The sequence below is a fragment of the Macrobrachium nipponense genome, chromosome 28 (assembly GCF_015104395.2).
Source record: "Macrobrachium nipponense isolate FS-2020 chromosome 28, ASM1510439v2, whole genome shotgun sequence".
NCBI classification, from domain to species: Eukaryota; Metazoa; Arthropoda; class Malacostraca; order Decapoda; family Palaemonidae; genus Macrobrachium; species Macrobrachium nipponense.
In genome coordinates, this window is record NC_087217.1 from 32,534,453 (window position 1) to 32,556,106 (window position 21,654).

General features: G+C 41.3%; 1 protein-coding gene across 4 annotated transcripts in view; it reads right to left on the reverse strand.

Moving 5' to 3' along the window:
• Window positions 1-21,654, reverse strand: part of LOC135201657 (protein diaphanous-like) — a 316,869-nt gene that overhangs the window by 153,763 nt on the left and 141,452 nt on the right. For all 4 annotated transcript variants that reach the window (XM_064230760.1, XM_064230761.1, XM_064230763.1 and 1 more), the window contains one exon: window positions 17,652-19,904. In XM_064230760.1, coding sequence (XP_064086830.1) covers window positions 17,652-19,904 — 2,253 coding nt within the window. The remainder of the gene's footprint in view (window positions 1-17,651; window positions 19,905-21,654) is intronic.

Below are 21,654 nucleotides of genomic sequence, written 5' to 3' on the forward strand. Positions count from 1 at the left end.
TTGAAAAAAATAGTCTTTTAAAACTTAAGATGGTCATCAACCCTTATTATAGATAATATATAAGCGTCAATGAAGTATTTTTAATTCATAATCTGGAAAATTAACAAGAAATATATGACCTACTTATAGAGCATTGATTAAATACTTCTAACTACCAACTTATGTAATAATGATAAATGTACATCTACAAGTACTGACAAAATAATTAAGATGGCCATGTGTTAAAAAAGAAAAAAGATTTAGAAGAGAGAGAGAGAGAGAGAGAGAGAGAGAGAGAGAGAGAGAGAGAGAGAGAGAGAGAGAGAGAGAGAGAGAGAGAGAGAGAGAGAGAGCAGGGTGGAATCGGAAGATTCAAGTAGGTACCTGGAAATGAAAAGCCCTTGTAACCTTATAATTATAGCCTCAGGGTTTATCTCAAAGGTCTGTCACACATGTGTCACTTGTAGTTTTTGTAAAATTGGTAACTGGGCATATCTTTAAACGCCACACCAGAGAGATCTCATCATGATGGCAAGACTATAGGGGGTAGTGATTTATCCTGGACTAATATATACTGCTGGGCAGTAATGATATGATTGCCTTGGCTCAATCAGTTCATGCAGGCTTCCCTGATAGGGAAATTCCACTTGCTGTACTTTCAGAATACCAGGAAGAGATCATAAATAGTATCAAGGATGACCATATTCCTAAGTGCCAGCATATAAGAGATGGTATCCATGATTCCCATATGGAATGTAGGTCTGTCCTGGATATGAATTGGCTGTGATGTGTAATAAATGGCTGCACAGTCTGCCCAAGCAGAAATTAGTTTTCTCACCAAAAATCTTAGGTCATTAAAACACTAAGTCATTAACCCCAAATAGAAGTTGAATCATTTACCTAGATCCCTGTTGAAATCAGAATGGGTAAAAGATACGGCATACTCACTCCCAGGCCTCTGACTGGTAACAACAGTAGAACCAGGTCGGACTGTAACACCTCACATCAGAATGTAGTGCGGGGACCAACATCTGCCCCTAGGAATGATACTGATGAGCCTCAGCAATACGGCTTAATGTATATACTTTCACTAGATGGAAAATCGTACCTCATCACATATAAAAGGAAAACTATGACTCAGGTTCAGCATGTAGAATTTCTGGCCAGAGCAGCCTTCCCCAACACTGGATAGCACTTTGTCCCTCTTTCAATAGAAATTCAGAAACTGTCGAAGGAGACAGTTATCCTGCCTATTGATGTAGCAATGAAAGTCCTAACAGCAACCATTCTCCAGTTTAGTAGAAAATAACAGTACACAAACAATCTGGAGAACCAGTACCCTCTCCAGAAGGCACTGTTTTCTGCCCTTAACATTAAAACAATCGATCATGTGAAGATAAAATTTCAGAACTTTGGGGTGACTGGGAAATGAAAGTTAATGGCAGAAATATAGCCATATGTCTCTGTCATCCCAGTATTTGATACTTCTACAGAGGAATGGGCAACACTTGTCTTTCCTTTTAAGAAGAAAGAGTTCCTATTGGACGTGACTACCCAACAATCTGGGACTCATATTAGAGAAATATCAGGACAGCCATGGCTGAATTTTATGCTAAGCTCCACATCCTCAATATTATGACTGCTACTAATATAATGGAAGTACTAGTTATAAAAGAATTTCCAGAATCTTCCAAAACAATGTTCACTGGAGGAGCCAAAATAGTTATGTGGACCCGATGTAGAACACACTATCACTTCCAGAGTATCACATAAAGACTGAAAGAATACATTGGTGGGCTCCAACATTTTGCTCTCCAATGTAACCTCCTTACTACATTTTGCATACTTCCCTCTTCTTGGGACCTGTTTGAAGAATCTGTTGCCATACAATTCATTGAACAAGCCCAACAACAGAATTTGCACAATATACGTTGTTCATGGAAAAGGGAAATCTGGAAAACAATATTCCTGAGAGTTTTATCTTCCTAAGCCTGCGAAAGCTCGGTATGAATCTCAGCCATACAAGTCTCTAGTCACTACTAAAGGATGCCTCCTACAACATTAGAAATGACAGCAATGGCAGCAGCACCCTTTTTAAAGTGGACAAAGATGCTCCTACCAGAGAAAAAGAAAATAAACTTCTGGACTACATATAATTTTCAATGGCCTAGGATAGAGATGATCTCACCCTCCCCCCCTCTAAAGGTATTGATAACTAAAAACTATACCCCTCTCAGAAGAATGCAATAAAGAAAGACGTGTTCATCTGCCACCATTATTGTGTGCCCCCAAGAAGGATTCCTCTGAACGAAGGGTGATTCTTGACCAGTCATGTTTGAGCACGTATTATTTGTGTAAATTTGTCTACATTTTGTACTTATTTAATTTATGGGAGCTCAAGACAGAAGGAATTTTACTGGTGGCCTACCTAGAAGATTGGCTAATCTGGGGAGCCACCAGAAACAATAACTGCAATATCTTTTATCAGGAGGTTGGGCTCATGCTCATCTCCTTTCAAGTCAGTAACTGTCAACATGCTTCCAATCCAGAAGTGGACCTATTTGCAAAATGCAAGAACCATCAACTTCCAATGTGTGTGTCTCTGAACCTGGTCATCTAGGCAATAGTCTGAGATGGATTCCTACAAGACTGGAAAGAATGGAGGATGATATACCTTTCTCCTCCATCGTCCCATATTTCAAAGGGTTTGAACAATCTACTAGCTTTCAATAGTGGCCACAAATAAGCCGAATAATCGTTGGTTCCTTTTTCTTCAACAATGGTTAAGAAAATATACTCCATTACTGACTGCTGTGCAATCCCAGACAGAGAAGAAGAAGGGGGGAGTCATATATGCATCCACATTTATGAAACTTAACATACAAATGTGAATTTTTAAAATCTTGTCTAACACTGCTAGATACGTACCTAGTGCAAAAATTATAGACTTTGTCCAATCACAATATAGAGTCATACCCTTACATACGAAAATCCCTATGTACGAAAAATGCAGGTTACGAAGGCAAAGATGAAGATTTTTTTGCTTCTGGGTACAAAAATAATTCAGGTTGCGAAAGGGTGTACTGTAAAGTCCGAGATTCGCCCAGGCCGCCGAGAACAATTTTAAAACTCGCGCGCCACCAACTCAGTAGACTCGCCACCATCCTCCCGCTCTCCCATTGGTTCCTGATGCTAGTTACTGCCATAAGATACTGCTCTCCAATTGGTCAGCATCTATCCCATCATGTATCTACGTAAGGGAGTTCCTTGACTATTTCGTTTCGGCAGCGTTATCGTACACACAAGGAATTAGTTCATTCACGTAGATTTCGTTCGTTAACGTAAATTCGTGTTAGTGATTTCACTTTCCTTGTACTGTAAGTTACCTTATCATGGGTCTCAAGAATGTTACTGAAGTTCATGGAAAGAAGAGGATGCTTTCTATGGAGATGATGGAGATAATCAAGAAGTGTTAATGTTTTATGCCATTTGTTAATGTGTTTTGTAAAGTTCAGTGTTAATGTTTTCTGCCATTTTTTAATGAATTCCGTAAAGTTAAGTGTTCATGTTTTCTGCCATTTGTCCTCCTGCTCTGTCACCACTTTCGGACTTCGCCTCACTCGAAAGGTAAGGTTCCACATTTTACTACATACGTACGTCCCTGTACATACAGTATTTCTTGTACAATGTACAATAATACACTTTATTCACAGGTACAGTAACGGTTAGGTTAGGTATTGAATGTTCCAAATTGTTGTATTTCATTGTTTATTGGTCAATTTAGCTTTATTATAAAATTTACTGTGGTGTTTTTGTAGGGCTTGGAACGAATTAGGCAATTTACATGTAAAACGTAGTTCTGGATACAAAAAAATCAGGTTACGAAAGCCACTTCGGAATGGATTAACTTCGTAACCTGAGGCACTACTGTACCAGTCTGTATTGAAAATTTGGTTGAATCACCTACATGCTGCAATCCCAGTTGAAATCTGTTGAGGCAGAGGTACAAGACATTAGAGTGGGCACCTCTCCCCACACATTGCCACAAGTTGGGGGATGCCTGGCAAGCCACTGGGCTGAGTTATGGGGTAGATTATCTAGTACATATTTTCATTCCACTTACTCCTCTTTCAGATCACCCTCTCCTGCACCTCTCTCACAATCCAGGATCTCAAAAGCACCTAGTACTGCAAGAGGAAGTGAAGATGACGGAGATGGGAGCAGTAGAGCAAGTAAAGCATCCTTTGCCAGGATTCTACAGCCGAACCTTTCTAGTCCTGAAGACCAACAGCAATTAGAGGATAGTCATAGATCTGTCAACATTGAATATGTTCGCCAAGAAGACAAAGTATAAAATGGAGATTCCACGAACAGACTTAGCAGCAGTCAGGGACAATGACTTTATGATAACTTTAGGCTTGAAGGACACATACTTCCAGATCTCAATCCATCCTTCCTCCAAGAAGTTTCACTACTTCAGTCTTGAGAAAAGGTGTTTCAATTCAAGGAGCTTTGCTTCGGCTTGGCAACGTCTCCACAGCTGTTCAAAAGGGGTGTTCGTTTTTGTGTTAACATGGATTCACTGTCAGGAGATTAGACTTCTAAAATACCTCAACAGATTAGGCATTGTGGTAAATTTGGAAAATTTGAATCTACTCCCCAGTCGGAGGATTTTATACCTGGGAATGGTGATAGACTCGGCTACATCAAGAGTTTCCGTCAGAGCAGAAGATTGCCTTTCTGTCTGAGCAAACACAACCAGTGAAATAGTGGAAGGTTGTTCTTGGCCTGTTGACTTCCCTGGAGAAACTGGTTCCTCACGGCCATCTATCAACAGTTGCTACGGTTGAGACTTTAGGAGTTTTGGTCTGCAGCATGAGAGTTCCCTCACATGCAATTCCCTTTGTCATCAGAGGTGAGAAGCAACCTACTGTGGTGGTTGGATGACAACAATCTGACAGTGAGAATGCCTCTCCATTCAACCCCTCCAGAACTTCCACTGTTCTCAGATGCTTCTTCTAAAAGGGGGAGGAGCTGTCCTAGTCAAAGCAGTGTTGGAGGGACTGGAATCGGTGATTGAAAAGAAGTGTAATCATGCTTGTAAGAAGATACATGAATCTTCTGTGTCTTCTGACTGAGATGTGACTATCCCGGCTCAAAGAAGAGGGATTAATCCTTATTTTCTTGGCACTAGGGTCAGACACAAATTTTCTCCAATGCTTAATTCATCTTATTTTCTTACAAGCACAATTATACTTCTCTTCAATCACTGAATTCAGTCTCTCCAACACTGCTTTGATTAGGAAATCTGCAGACAGGGCAGTTAATGACATTATTGTAGAGGCAGACTGTGATGTCACTAAAGTAGGCAAAGCCAATAGTGACATCACAGAGTGTGACACAAGGCCATCCAAAGTTGGTACTATTCCTGAGAGCATTAATAATGCCAACACTAACTATCTGCGCATCAGAGGCTGGAAAGAGGGACAAAGATGGCGATGTCCTCCCCCAAGGGAAAGCAAGGCATAATTAGATGAAAAATCTCCTGAAACCCCTCCCAATACTTCCCTCAATGAATCATTGGAAGAGCAAGAAAGGGCATGAGAAAAATTTAGTACAGAAAGTGAAGCAACTGGAATAGAACTCGCAAGAGAAGTGTCTTCGTCTTCCTTTGTGCCCGTCCCTCTCGGAGAATCTCTTCAACTGATCCACTGAACAAGAATGACACTTTGAACATGGATTAGTGATATTACATACATTTGATCTGCACCTACTGCATGTTGAATGAAGATCCGTATTCATGAAGCCTATGAATCGTGAACTAGGGAAACCTTCTACACCAGGGCACACCCTCTGAGGTTTCCTGGATCTAGAGTTGCAGCTATTAGAAGGGTTATGGGAATCCATGATAACACAACTTTTTGCCACAAGCACACATAACCTTCACACTGAAACACAGAAAGAAAACACGGGCAAACAAAGAACTGGTTTTAGGGAGGAGAGAAAGAACAAGATATCCAAGTTGTCCTCACTCAAAGGCTTTAAGAAGAAAACTTAGATGTCATGAGGCCCAGATTGGGTCAGTAGCTGTTCCACCTAACTCGTGACAGAGGATAGATGCCACCAGTTCCTTACATGTACAATTCTATTGAAATACCCTTCCTTCAAACACAAACCCGAGGTACTCCTTTGACCTCAGGTGGATAGGGACACGGAAATACTTGTCGTATAAGTCTGACATCCAAGATGGGCCTCCAGCCCCCCGATGACTTGGGGACTATGAAAAGAAAATTGTAATATCCTGGAGAATAAATTTCCTGTACTTCCTCTATTGCCACTTCTCTATAGATGCTACTTTTCTGCAAGGGGCAAAAACTTCCTTAATACTGCAGAATAAGCAGCTAAGACAACAGGCGTGTTGACTAAGGGAGGCTTCTTTACAAAGGGGATAATATATCCCTCTTTCAGAATATTTAAGTGCCAAACTTCCCCACACAATTGGAGTCTGTCCCCGACTTGTGCACGGAAAACGTTTCCTCACTTGCAAGAGGTACCTTTTGATGATGATTTTTTTATGGCTAGTGAAGAGAAACGAGTGTTTTCTCTGGAGCGGGAGAAAGATCACTGTCTAGTCCAAAAGGGCCGAGCTCTTGAAGGAAGAGACAGCAGAGCCAATATTTTAGTAGAGGTTACACCTCTGGATGTATAAGAGCACAAGAGCTTCCTTTTATTAAGCATCCCCATTGTGTAAAGTCAAACCAGATCATGGGATCCATCCCTAATACCCTTGTTCATACAAGAGAGAACCCCAACCCAGTCTGCTGAGTTCTCAGGTAAGACAGAGCATGCTCTAATCTTACGAGCCATGGCACCAACTGACCAGTCTAAAAAGTTTATAACTTCATAACTTTGAAGATACTCTTCAAGAGATGAGCCAATTCTGAGGCCAAAAACAAAATCTTAGCAGAGGGAAAAGCTGAGCATCTGACTGAATCAACTAAACCAGATTAGTCGCCTTGCGAAGAGGCACAGATCCCCAAGGAAGGGCTTCTCTGGTAGTATAGGACAAATATCCTAGAGGGAGGAAAACTAAAGGAGGTCCTGCCTTGTTTCCTCTTTTCCGAAAGCCATGCTTCTACTTCATTGAAGGCTTTCTTAGCCAAAGATGAAAGGACCATTTTTGGCAGGTTAGAGGAAGACGAAGACGACATATCCATAATAAAAGTAGAAATGGGAGACGAAGGAGTTGCTGGCAAGAAAAAGGTACGAAAAGCGGCCAAATGAAACCTCATCAAAGAAGCATAAGTAGTCGAAGGAGCTTCATGGTCTTCTGTTTCTTCATCTTCAGATGACACTGGAGAAAGAGCCATATCTACAGAAGCTTAAGCCATAACCGTATCCACAGGAGCTTGCAACGTCATAACATATACAGGTGCTAGAGGCATTGTGGGAGCCTTATTAAGCAGAGACTAAAGTAACAAATTTTTATTAATCAATTTGTACTTTTCATAGCTAACAAACCTGAGGTCTTAACAATAGGATACTCTTCTAGTGCCAGCAGGAAACTGGGTAAAACAATCAAAGATTGTAAAGCAATGAATCTGTGGCATCTGGCAACTCATGCATATACGAGGTGGAAGCTGGTCACCGTGGTACCAAGCTTGGTACCTTGTGACAGATCAGGCTTTCTCCCAACCCAGTATATGAGGAGCAGCAGCTAGAGGAGGACAGTAAATTTTAAAACCTCAGGTTTGTTAGCTATGAAGCATCAGAGAACGGGAGGAAAACTGGGGGTGGTGAAAGTAAAGGGACTCTTACTTAAGATTCTGGTCATCTAACCACCAACAAAGGTCTCCCCTCACCTCTTCTGACAAGAGGTACCCGTTGGTGAGAGGAATCTTCCACCGGGGACCAGAACCCCTTCAGCCTCCACTGCAGAGATCGATGGTGGAGGTGACCATGAGGGACCAGCAACTCGAGAGATGACAAGATACCAAGAAGACCCTGCCACTGGTGAGCTGGTTGTTCGACCTGTGACAAAGAGTGTGCCACTGACCTGAGCTTGTACAACCTTTGGTCCGACAGGATAACCCTTGATGCTGCCATATCTACAGACATACCCAGATAAAGGATCCTCTGACTGGGAAGCAGATTGGACTTCTCCAGGTTTACTGCAATACTGAGGCTCCGACAAAACTGGAGAAGACAATCCTTGTCCTGCATCAGCTTTTCTTTGGCACTTGCCAAGACCAGCCAGTCGCCAAGGTATCTCAACATGCAAATCCCTTGACCACGAGCCCACGTCAAAACTAAGGCAAAGACCCTTGTGAACACCTGAGGGGCTGTAGTCAAGCCAAAGTAAAGGACCTTGAATTGGAAGACTTGCTCTCCAAGGCTGAAGCGAAGGAATTTCCTGGACAAAAGGGGAACTGGAATTTGGAAGTAAGCATTTTTCAAGTCTATTAACAGCAAAAAGTTGTTTTCCCTCACTGCTGCCAAAAACGTCCGGGGCATCTCCATCCTGAACCTTGTCTTCCTGATGAAGTGGTTCAGTGTGGAAAGAGCTATCACCGGTCTCCAATCGCCTGTAGCCTTTGGAACCAAGAAAATCCATCTGTAAAACCCCGGGGAAAGGATGATGTACTTCTTCCACTGCACTCTTGTTTAGCATCTTCAACACTTCCTTCCGAAGAGCTAAATACTTCAGAGAGCCTTGAGTAGAAGTTAGATGAAGGAGGGGCCTGTCTGAGAGAGGAGAGGAAAGTCAAAAAGTAATAAGTACCCTACATGAAGGACATCTACTACCCACTTCTCTGCTCCATGGAACTGCCATTCGGCCCAATGGCCTGCTGACATCCCCCTACCCCTGGCAACGGGAAGGGAGAGGCACCCTCTCTCTCAATGACCCGCTCTGCCCCTTCCTGGCTTGTAGGGGTGGGATTGAAAGAGGCGTGGCTATTGCTTAGATTTTGATGGAGTGGTAGACAGAGAAGCCTTACTGATGTCGAATGCTTGGCTGACCTCCTCGAAGGAGACCACCTACTGTGCCTTGGAGGAGAAGGAGGTGGAGGGCAAGAGTGAGACTCTGACTTCAATACTGCTTGCTGAACCAGCCTATCTTTGGTATCAGCATGCCCCCGGTCTATCGCATCTTCTAAATGTGTTCTTGGAAAACAAAGCTGTGCTCCAGGATGTCCCCATTACGAAGAGTCATCAAGGACTCAGAATCAGCTGGCTCCGCCACTTTCGACAAGGCCGCATCCCTCCTAACCAGGAGAAGGTTGCCCCACAAACTAGCACCGAGTTGGCCCAGGTAAGAGATGGCGTTAGCAACAGACTGCAGCAACCTAATAAAGTAGGGTGAGTTAACGGAACCTCCATCCGAGTGACACGAAGTCATCCTGGCCCCCACAGTAGACCGTAAGTCCTACCACGACACAGTCTGGAATACAGAAGCAGCAGCAGACTCCAAAGCAGAGGCCTCTTGAGGAGCTATTGAAGGGCCCTCAGCCCTCACCTGATCCAGAGTCAAGCCAAATTAAGGTGACAAGGTGTCTGTTGAATGACATTCATAGAATATTTCCTTTGCTGCATGAGACGAGTAGGAAGAAGTTTAGAAGACCTATTAAAGTAAAGAGCGCCATCCCGATCAAGACCAAATCATTAATGTGCTACAAAATTGACTGAGCATGCCCAGAAAGAGGAAGCACAAACAAAGCTCTAGCATCATCATCCGGACCAAGCAAGGCCTCTGTGTCCGTAGGGGTCATAAAAGACTGAGTCTGTGTCCTCCGTCCCAAGATTATTGAACTCACGAATGAAATCAATAACCACTAAAAAAGAAAACAGAAACTCTTGACTCTCCCCCTCCTCTGGCTTTGGCAAAGGAGACCAACAAAGCGTGGCAGAAGGTCTAGAAGGACCCTCACGTAGACAGTCGTGAGATAAAGAATAACGCATTAGAGAACGTCTTGGAGGAGACTGGTCTCAAAGGTCCTCAACTCTAGAAGGTGAACAACGCAAGTGGGAACTCCTAGAGGAACAAGATCTAGAAAGCCTGGGCTTCTTGGACACAGGAGAAAGTCAGGTCTTCCCTTACCGCAGAGGTGAAGAGGTCCTACTAGGCTGAGAAACATGTCCACGGACACAAACTGCCTCATGTCTGTGACTGTCCACAGCCTCACTATTGACACAAAAACATTCGTTGGGAGGCAGAAGAGGAAGAGAAGCAAAACCTGCTTTTTTATAGCGTAGTCTCTGTTTCTCCTCAAATGAGCATTACAAAGAAATTGACCGGTAACAAAAGACTTACGCTCAAAAAATTTTCATATCAAATATTTCAGTTTAAAACTAAATCATCTCAGGTCCAATGTCAAGCTACCAGTTTCAGTGAAAAAGATAACAAAACTAAATATTAGGATATACTTTTAGTTTAAAGTTATGACTTACCTAAGCATGCTGGGTACGGTTGCAATCTTGACGCACCTTCCCCAGCGATAGTCAACATACCCATCCGTTAGACAGACCCCTGGTTTTCTGCTGTGGTGCCTATGGGGTCAGGACCAACCATACCACCTACTGATACACAGTGCAGTTGAATTTGTTCTAGCTCATGGCGGTAGTGTTTTAAGAATATTGACTCTGATGACCACTCAGTACATTCAGAGACCTCTTTGAATAATACATTTCTGAAGAAGGCTAATGATGTACTTACTTTCCTAATATCATGTACTTACTTTCCTAATATCATGTGATCTAGGAAAGGAAAGTGGGTTGGCCTTAAATTATTCTTAGCCCTTATAGAAGAGTGGTTTGTTTGTGCTAGGATGTAGGAAAATTGGACCCTCTGAAACATTTGCTGTGATCTCTAAGTAAACCTTAAGTGCCTGAACTGGGCATAATGTTTTGTCTGCTAAAGTGAGTTTTCTTATAAGAATAGACTTCCTCTTTAAAGGATTCTCAATCAATCCTGAATCCATAAAGCAAGGGTTCTGTTAATGCAGCCTTGTATGCTATAATTGTTGTAACTGCAAGATGTTTGTCTTCAAATAGGTGTGGAAGAAAATTCATTAGTGTTTCTATAGAAATCTCGATTGGGCTCTCATTCTGGATATAATCTAACTATATAGGTGATGTCCATAGTTTTTGCACAGGTACCTAGCAATATTGGGAGAGTAGTTTTTGTAATGATAGATATGAGAAATATTAGATAGGGTTGCATAAAAACATAAAAGAGAGAATAATCAGAGTACAATGAAAATAACGAGAGAGAGAGAGAGAGAGAGAGAGAGAGAGAGAGAGAGAGAGAGAGAGAGAGAGAGAGAGAGAATTGAGCCTTGGTGTATGTGAGTCACATTTAGTCAACAAGGAGTAGACGCAACAAACTTTTTAGTCACAGGACGTTGGCGAGATGGGAGAGCGGCAACAGCCAAAACACCATTGCAATAGAAATCTTAAGATGGTCATAAAATCACTGACCTGTGACCTCGCACTGGACTCACTCAGCTTCCAACAATTATGAAGCTCCACCTCCAAGAGGAGGTATTAACATGTTAATTAAGCAAGTTCCACCTTCAAGAGAAGAATTAACATGTAAACCCCACCTAAAAGGGGATGGGGTAAGATAAGAGAGAGTCAGCTCCACTAATCCTGACCCTGTTTGGGAGGGGACCTGGAACATACACCGCCTTAAGAGGTTAGGCCAAATCGATCGTGGGGGTAGCTGATTGCAGAGCAACAGAACCAGAGCAGAGAGGACCAGCCGCCATCATAGAAGAAAGAACAATACCCTTACAGAGCGTTATTGTGGTCCTAACCAGATTACATAGATTTTGAATCTTGCTCCAGCTGCCATCATAGAGGAAAGAACAATACCCTTACAGAGCATTATAGTGGTCCTAACCAGATTACATAGATTTTGAATCTTAAGTTGTAACTTGTTTAACTGTATACTTGTATTCCTTTGCAATAGTAAAGAAAGAATACTGCCGTTCCTCTCACTTAAACACTCCTGAGAGATTTGATGCTACTAATCCAGAACTACCAATTAAGAAGAATAAGAAAGATATGAAACAGAACCAGGTAGCAAATGAAGGTAAAAATTAAAGCAGTTAAGGGAACACACACACAAACTCTCTCCAGTATAACATTTTCACGGTAGATTATATTAAAAAATCCACACATGAAGGTCTTGGCTTAGAGAGGAGGATGCGTAAACGACTTTCCCTCCTACTTTCTTGGATAGTACAGCAGACGGTAATGGAATTGACCTCTTCGTCCGTTGTTGAAGTAGTAGGAACCAATGCCTGTTTGGCAAATTTGGGGCTATTGGTAAGCTGTTCCTTTGAAGGTTGTTCAAAACCTTTGAAATCTGGGACAAGGAGGAAAAAGATATATCGTCTTCCAGTTGTTTCAGTCCAGTATCAAGACATCTCTCGCTATTGTTTGACTGTCCAAATTCGGTGACACATATACTGGGAGTCTGTGATTCTCATATGTGGCAAACAGGTCCACTTCCGGTTGTGGAAGTAGGTTGTTTATTATTTGAAGGGAGTGGTTGTCCAATGACACTCTGTTGAGGCTGTCGTATTCCTTGACAAATAGTATGCTATTACATTGATTGGTTGGTTGGTTGGCTTGTTTTATAAAGTTTAGGTGTAACACCAAGCACTGGGCAGAAAAGGCCTGTAAGGCAAATTGCAGACAAGTGCCACTTCTTTATGTGTGCCATCCGAAGGATGGCTAACATTAGCATACTGAGAGGAGGTAAGCGTGATCCCAATTTGTTGATGCAAGACATAGCAGTCGTATTGTCTAGGACCGACAGAATGTGTCTCTTCAGGAGGTTTGAGTTTCTTTAGAGACAGCTATACAAAACTGATAAGACACTTTTACAGATTGAGGAGTCAGGATGACCTGTTTTGCCACAGATTCCTTCCAGGTCCATGGCCAAAGTATTTCCCCAAGTTTCTGATGCATTATGTGAGATTTGTCTCCCATCCTTTTTCTTGTATGTGACATCCAAAATTTTTTCACGTTTTTCAGTTGCAATCTGAGTATTGGATCTGTTATAGATGCAAACTGGAGCAGACCCATTATATGCTCTAATTGCCATCTGGAAGCAATGGGCTGTGTCAGGAACCTTTTGAGGTTTTTTCTTATTCTGTCCTGTGTTTTGAGGGGAAGATACAAAAGGCCGTGAACAGTGTCCCAACACATTGCCAGCCACTGAAACTGTCTGTTGAGTGTTTCAAGCACTTTTCTTGTGGCTCCTCAGACTAACCAGTCGTCTAAATAAGCTATCAGATGTATTCCTTATTTCCTGAGTTCTCGAACAACTACTGTCACTAATTTTGGACAACTACCATCACTAATTTTGTAAAGATTCTACGGGCAATGTTTAGCCCGAAAGGCATGACCTTGAGTCTGTACGTATTTTTCCCTATCCGGAACTCTAAGAAGGGGCGGAAGGGGACAGCTATAGGAACGTGCCAATATCCATCTTTCAGATCTATAGAGACTGTCCAGGTCCCTTTTGGAATGACAGAACGTACTTAGGCAATGGTTGGCATCCGTAACTTTTGGCAAACAATGTGTTTGTTCACCATCAACAGGTCAAGGATCAGCCTTCATTCTGAAGAATCCTTTTTGGGAACACTGAAGAGATGTGCTTCATAACAAATGTAAGAATGTTTCTCTATGGCTCCTTTTTAAGAGGGCCTTCTGCACGTAATCTTTCATAGAGGGGTCCGGTTTTTTAAAGAACCCTTTCAAGGGTGGACGGGGGCGAGACCATTTCCACCCCAGTCCATTGAGAATAATGCTGTGTTCCCAAGGAGAACGCTTCCATTTCTTGTGATATTTCTGAAATCGACCCCCGATCAAATAATTCCTATTGAGATCCCCCCTTCCTCTGGCTTTTCCTTTAATGGGCATTCCAGGTGTTGCCTTTCCTTTTCCATTATAACCTGGTTTTTGGACCTTAGGAAAAGGATACCCTTTTTGCTAAGCAGGTTGTTGTCCCTTTTGACGGGCCATCCCTTCAGACTACCTACCTGTGTATAAGGAGAGCTATTTGAAGAGAGTACAGGATACCTCTCACGAAAAACAGTCCAGCCTATCAACCATGGCTTGAAGGAGTGTCTCCAAAGCCTCAGCAAGCATCTACAATGACGTCATAGACGATGATGGTAATGACGTCAGAGCAACAGACGGAGGAAGAGATGAATGGCAGCATGAGTCGATGGTGGGGAGATAAGAGGCGACCCAGTAAGCATCGTAGTTAACAATGGCATCCTGCTAGGCAGCAGCATGCAAGAGCCATAGTAGTGGAGGCCTAGAGGAGAGGCGACTGCTCCAGGGGACTGGGGGAGGTCGACGAGCAGCCAAGAAATGTGACAACAGGCCATCTAAGGAAGGAGAATCCTGTTGGCCTAGGGACGCCCAAACAGCTACCATCTTGTTCGACTGTATCTGAAACAAAGGAAACAGATGGCGCAGCCTCCTCCCTCCTGGTAGGGAAATTATCTCCCACGAAAGAGGGAGCCACATTATACACAAAATCATCCTGTGCAACTCCCTATACTTTCAAAGACTAATCAATGAAAGAAAAGGAAGGAGACAGGGCGTCAAGAGAAACGGAAAATTCCTGGAAGAAGGAAATACTGAACTGTCCACTCGGGGAGGCGAGAAACCTTCCCAAGAAGGACAAGCAGATACTCTACAGTGCTCCCTTTACTTGTAGAAAGTCTTCCACTGCGACACAGGCAAGAATTAGTGACAGTACAAAAATTAGAATGGTACCTACTGCAAATGGTACGGGGTCAGTAATGGAAGACGCCAAACACCTCAAGAATGGAAATCCTTGAACGCCCAGACACATACGTTGACGGGGCCCAGAACTTTTGGTGGACTCCATGATAAACAATCAGGAACACACACACACTGAAAGCAAAGAACAAAGAAATCATGGGCTAACATAGAAACCAGCTTGAGAAGGAGAGCACAAAAGTGACTACACTTCAAGGCGGTCAAAGAAAGACTGATGCATCAAGAGGTACCAAGCCTGGTCGGTGACCAGCTTCTACCTCGTGTACACATGAGTTGCCAGATGCCACAGATTCCTTGCTTTATAATCTTTGATTGTTTTAACTAGTTTCCTGCAGGCACTAGAAGGGTATCCTATTGTTAAGACTGAAGGTCTGTTCTGCGTATGAACAATATTTTCTAGTTTCAACTGAATGGTATCCACTTCGGCGACATCAGAGAAAACAAAAAGAGTTGGCGATGCTGATGGGCACTTGGGTGGAAGTGGGCGCCTGTCTGGCTTTGAGCAAATGGGCGCTACTGGGCGCTTGTTGACTGCTGAGAGTTCAGGCACAAATAGATGCTTGGCTTCATCTGAAAATTTAGGCGTTACTGGACGCTTGAGGACTGCTGGAGTAGTGGGAGCCGAAAGAAGCACTGACGCTTGGTGATGAGCATACGAATGACGATGAGCATTGGGCACAGGGAAAGCATCAGCTTTTGAGAGGCAATCAGATGAAAACTGCTCTGGACTGTATCAGTGACTGCAAGACAGGCACTCCAGCTCTCTAAACCTCTTGACAGGAAGCACTATGTCCGTAGCACCCCTCTTTAAGGGATAAGACTTACTCTCCGAGTGCTACTGCAACATGGAGAGGTATCCTCTGAACTCTACAAACCATGCACATCCACAGAGAAACCTTTCCAGTGGCTCTTGGTTACAACCTGGGATGCATCAACAGATTGAACTGAGGGAGTGACTGCATGTGGGCAGACCCCACCAACCTCCCTTGACTCCTCCCAGGTTTCAGGGAGTATGCCAGTGACCTTTGCCTAAGAGAGTTGATGGGACGAACAGCCACCTCCTCCACTAACACTGCACTATCACTTTTAGCTTTGTCCAAAAGGACTTTCACTGACAAACCAAACTGCTCCATTGTTGGCACGAATAAAGCAAAGCAATAATCAAGCTTTTCTTCAAGGCTGACAATGGGGTTAGGATCAGAAGTGTGGGAGCCTAAAACTGGAGATGGTGGGATAGCAAGAGAACTGGGAACAGGGGTAAAGAAATAATAGGAACATTCTAATCTGATTTTAATTCAGAAGATCCGTGGCTAGCTGATTCTGTCCTATCCAAACCCTTACTTTTCCTGTCTCTAGCTTTTCTCAAGAGAGACTAAATTTTTCCATGTTCTCCCATTGCAGTTAATACACTCAGAACATCTCAAGTCAATAGGACATACTTGTCTGTGGCAATCCATACACAAAGTGTGAGAATCATAAGATTCTTTGGTCAAATGTCTGTTACAACCTTTAGCACAATATCTCAAGTTTAGCCGAACTTGAGTCTGACATCGTCACAAATGGTTAGTCAAGTTGATAACAGAAAGTCAAAGTTATTATGAGTTCTCTAAAAAAGAACCTAGCACTATTTGAATAATGTTGAGTCGGTCAACAAATGAAAATACTTCAATTGTGATGCACCAACACTCAGTAGTCAAGAATTTCAGAATTAACTGCAGTTGACAACCATTGTCAAGCAATCAGCCGGCAGAAACTGAGCTCTTTGCCAAGTTGTTCCTCTCTTTCCCCATAAGTGGGCGGGGCATTGTTCTCTAGCCAAAACAAGAGAAAATTTAGCGCAACAACAAATTTCAGAATTTTAACTTCCGGGTGAGTGAAACTCTTAGCTATGTAATTACAGGTAAGTTACATAATTAAAACTTCAGGTTACTTACAAGACACTCTACACTTAGAAGTGAATTGGAGGCTACTTAATTTAATACACCATATTATATAACCAAATATGTATACTACAAACATGAATATCAAAATTATGGTTGACTAAGCATGTACGTACATAAAATACTGTTTATTACAACCTATACAACATATGATGAAGATGATTATTCAATATCCAAAGGACTATTTGAATACGGACACCAAACTACTTATGAACGTGTTACATTCCAGACAGCCATTTGTATCGTGAATTGTTCATATGCAGGTTTTTAATATGTGCATAATTTTGTTGATGCTTACATTCCCAAGTTCACTCTGAAGTCAGAGATTATACTATTTTCACTGCATTCTAAATCATGCAGTAATATAAAGAATTACTTTGGATCCTAGAAAAGTAAAAAGACAAAAATAAAATTCAGATTCATGCAACATTCAAAATTTAGTACTATTTTTGCAATGCTTTGAAAGTTATGAACTTGGAAAGAATTTTGCAGGAGCAGCATAAAATAGGAATTGAGAGGAAATGTAGAAAATACGAATTCATCACAGAACAAGGTAAATCGGGAAGACAAATATAAGCAAGAATATTCTACGTGTATGAACGAGTTTCTCGTGATTGTAAAAATACATGGTAGTTAATCAAGAGAATACTCGGGATAATCCGGGAAGCAGTTAAAGGAACAGGCTCTTCTTCCTCACGTTCTTCTGTTCCTTGCAAAAATTCTTACTAGCAGATCCAAGCCAAATTTTAACTTGTGATCCTGTCTGTTCATATCTAAGAATGTTCGTAAGTAGGGTGGTGACTGTATTCCCATGTTTGCAGAAATGACTGTAATGTAAAATTTAACACCAAAAATGAATGCTTCAAATATGACAGAACTGCAAATGTAATAAAATCTACTAACCTATCTTCTGGATCCTGCTTGGTGTGCCTCTGCAGATCACTGCCTATATTCTTGATTTCCTTTTTCATTTTTGCAATATTTGCTTTGACACCGTCAATATTTACACGTTCTGCATCCGAGAAATGCAACAAGCCATCTTCAAAATTAGCATTGTCTGCTTCCTCTTTCAACATAGTTTCAGCTAAATAATGCAGCAATGTATGTCCACTTGCATCTTTTGTGTTTGCAAGTTTAGGAAGGAAACTAATATCAAAACCAATAGTATCAGCATTTCTAGAGCCAGAATTAAGTACATTTCCAAACTCAAGAACATACATGAGAACTTTTTCAAACTTTTTGGAATTAATAAGTTCATCTAATGCAGCTTTACTATTTACAATATCAAGTCTTGTTTCTTTAATTAAGGATGGGTATTCAGTTTTGAAAGCCATGTTTTTCAGCAAAGGCACCAATTTCTTAATCTTACCAATCTTATGTAAGAAAAGTTCTCCTTCTGCTAGTTCTTCTGCATTACCTTCTAGATTAACCAGCTTCTTAATTATTTCATGATCTGGTAAAGCTGTAATGAGATTATGTAGAGTTGATGAATCTATAGCTCCAGAGGAATCTACACAAAGAACACTTTCATCACACTGTAAAATAGCTAAACGAATGTCTTCTAGGCTCATGTGCTTGAACTGACCACGGAGTGCAATAGAAAGATTCTGATTAGTTTTCTGGTCAAGCACTTGAAGTTCTTTGTCTTTCTTGGCTGCTTTTTCTACTTGTTCAACATTGGTTTTCTTAACCTGTTTCACTGCAAACTGCTCGCTGAGGTTTTTCAAAACAACATGATTAATTTTCCCTTCCTTTTTATTAAGTTGTACCCAGAGGCTGTTTTCACTCATCTTACTTGGTGTCAATTTATTCCACTGAAGACGTTTTGTTTGAGCAGGTGGTTTCATAGTTTTCTTTAAGGTCATTCCATATGGAAGAACATCTGGAGGGGGTCCTCTAACCATTGGCATACCTGGAGGAGGAGGAGGACCACCCATACCTGGAGGTGGAGGAGGTGGTGGCCCACCCATACCAGGAGGTGGTGGAGGTGGAGGTGGTCCACCCATTCCAGGAGGTGGTGGTGGTGGAGGAGGACCTCCCATACCTGGAGGGGGTGGTGGTGGAGGGGGACCTCCCATCCCAGGAGGTGGAGGTGGAGGTGGAGGACCACCCATTCCTGGAGGTGGAGGAGGAGGTGGTGGTCCACCTACAATTTTTTCTAAACCTGGGACTGTTGGTAAGCCACCCTTTTTATTTGGGTCAATGCCCTTCGCTGCTTCCTCAAGGCGACTCTTCACCAATGACAACTCTGCTTCTAGCTTCTGATTTGTGGTCAATGCTTCCTGAAGTTGTAACTGGTACTCCGTGGCAACTTTTTCACTCTTGTAACGAGTTTCTTCCTTGAACTGATCCAAAAGTTGATCAACTTTGATTTCAAACCTCTTTGTAGCACGGAAGTCAGGATCACATCCATTCTTATGTAAAACAATCTGTGATACACACTCTTCAATCAATTTAAAATATGCAGCTCTTACATTTTCATCATCTCTTATAAATGCTAAATGCTGCAATATTGATAAAAATGGAGTTTCACAGGAGGAGTCTTGCACTTGCTGTCTAACAATTTCAAAACATCTCCCAAGATCTTCCATTTCATCAACATGTGTGAAAAATCGATCCTGCCAATCTTCAAAATCTTCAAGACGGGATTTATGAAACACCTCAACCTGCTTTTGTAAGTCAACATGATCACTCTTTTTTAATATTTCAAGTAGGTCTTGCAAACCATTGCGCATGAACTCATTTCTCAAATGCAATCTGAAATCCAGGTTATCATCCGGAACAAAATTGATAAGGGCATTAACCAATGACAAGCAACTCAGCCTCATGGGATCATTCCCTTGCATTCCAAGACCCATGACTATGGGTGCAAATCTCTCCTGCTTCTTCAGCTCACCAACTATTGTGATAGCATCTAAAACTTCTCTATGACCATCTAAACCCTCCTGCTGCCAAATTGGAAGGCAAAAACTGCAAAGCAGTCTTAGTACCTCTAGCATGATATTAGGTTTTGCAGGATTAAGACTTTGAGCCAGAAGTGTGAAACCTTCAGATTGACGGAAGAACTCTCTGATACCAACAATGTTATTGCAAATGACTTTCAGGCACTTGATGGCTTCATACTGAACACTGTCCCAGTGCTTACTGTTGTTTCCACTGAAAGAAAAAACATTTCTATAACAATTGAATTAGCTATTTCAGTACTAAATATTAAACAATGCAATTTTTGCTATACTTAATTAGGAAAGTTTTTGCATGAATTTAAATCAGAGTGCACACAAGTATATTATTATTAACTAACTGAGAAAGTACATATAGATGTTCACTTTACTTCATTCAGCATATGAGGGATTATCTGGAAAACACTAACTTTTAAAAGAGATGTCTTAAACATTTCTCCATTTCAATCAAGCACAGGCCTGTAGTATTTTGTTATTCAATAATATCTGGTTCTAGTAAAAAATGTCAACAATGAAATACATTATTGGTTAACTTTTCTTATTTTTCATATTTGTCCTTGCCACATTCCCTCAGATGATGACATTATACTAAAGTTGTGTTTATCACACATACACATACACACACACACACACACAAAACAGAGGGGGCAACTATTTATTCCACACCTACTGGATTATAAAATTTTAATAACCATCAAGTATAACTGAATAATCATCCAGTATTATCATCTAACCTCTGACCAGGTTATGAAAGCTGAAAAGGTAAGGGCCAAGTTTGGAGTGCAAGGCAGAAATGGGGATGCTGCAGTGGACCTTAAACATTTCCATAAGTAAATGAAGCTAGTTATAAATAAAGTTCACTAAACCACTGAGGTGACCCGAAGGATTTATAATGAAAAAAATTAATTCCTATTACCTAATAAATTACAGCTTTGTGAAACTATATACAGGCATTCCCCGGTTATTGGTGGGGGTTCTGTTCCGACAGCATGATAATAGGAGAAAATCACCAAATAACTGAACAGATTTTGGCGCAGATAACTAGTTGATGGCACCTCTCTTAGGTACGTATCAGTGCCAATACTCTATACCAGCGCTGATAACCAGAAATCAGTGAATTTTGGCACTAGACAAGCGGCACAAAACTGCATCACCCATATTTTCAAGTGTACCTGAACACATTAAAATATGAGAAAGCTGAAAACTTTAAGGAGGTTCTAAGAGGGGATCTTAAAGCAGTACCTAAATGGCATAAAAGAATCAATGAGGGGAAGGAGACCAGTAATGACACCAGATTAAGTGAGGAAAAATACAATAGAACTTGAGCTACGATAGGAAGGAAAACTGGAAAGTTACCAAATAGTGAGGACAAATGAACCAGTTTACTTAAACTTCACAATTTCATTACATCTAAAAATTCTCCTACTCTGTTTTTCACTTTAGTCTAAATATAAAGTATTTCACAACAAATCCTTGTCCTAAAAAAATAAAGAGACTAAGCAGCAGAATGTCCCAAAAAACTATGGCAAGGAAAACTCGAAACAAAAACCATCTCTGTTTATAGTTCTTGCCATGATAATTTCCATTAACGAATTGCACACAAAAATTACATCCATACATCTGTTCAAGTCCTGCTTTTAACTTAAAAATCACTGAAAACAGTACCTGGCTCTCCACGTACAATAACTTAAATTTATTGTCAGTATACAATTATCTGATTCTTGGTTTGAAATACTAATACACACTAAAATGTTTTCTTGTGAAATAATGTGAACTTCATAAAGGAAGATAAATAGATGTCATCAGAAAATGACAAATTCTTAATCAATTTGTATTTTTTATAACTAACAAACTTGAGGTCTTAACATTAGGATAATCTAGCTCCCAACTGGAATTTGGTAAAATTAATAAAAAAACTTATGTGAACCAGGGACTATTGGTATCTG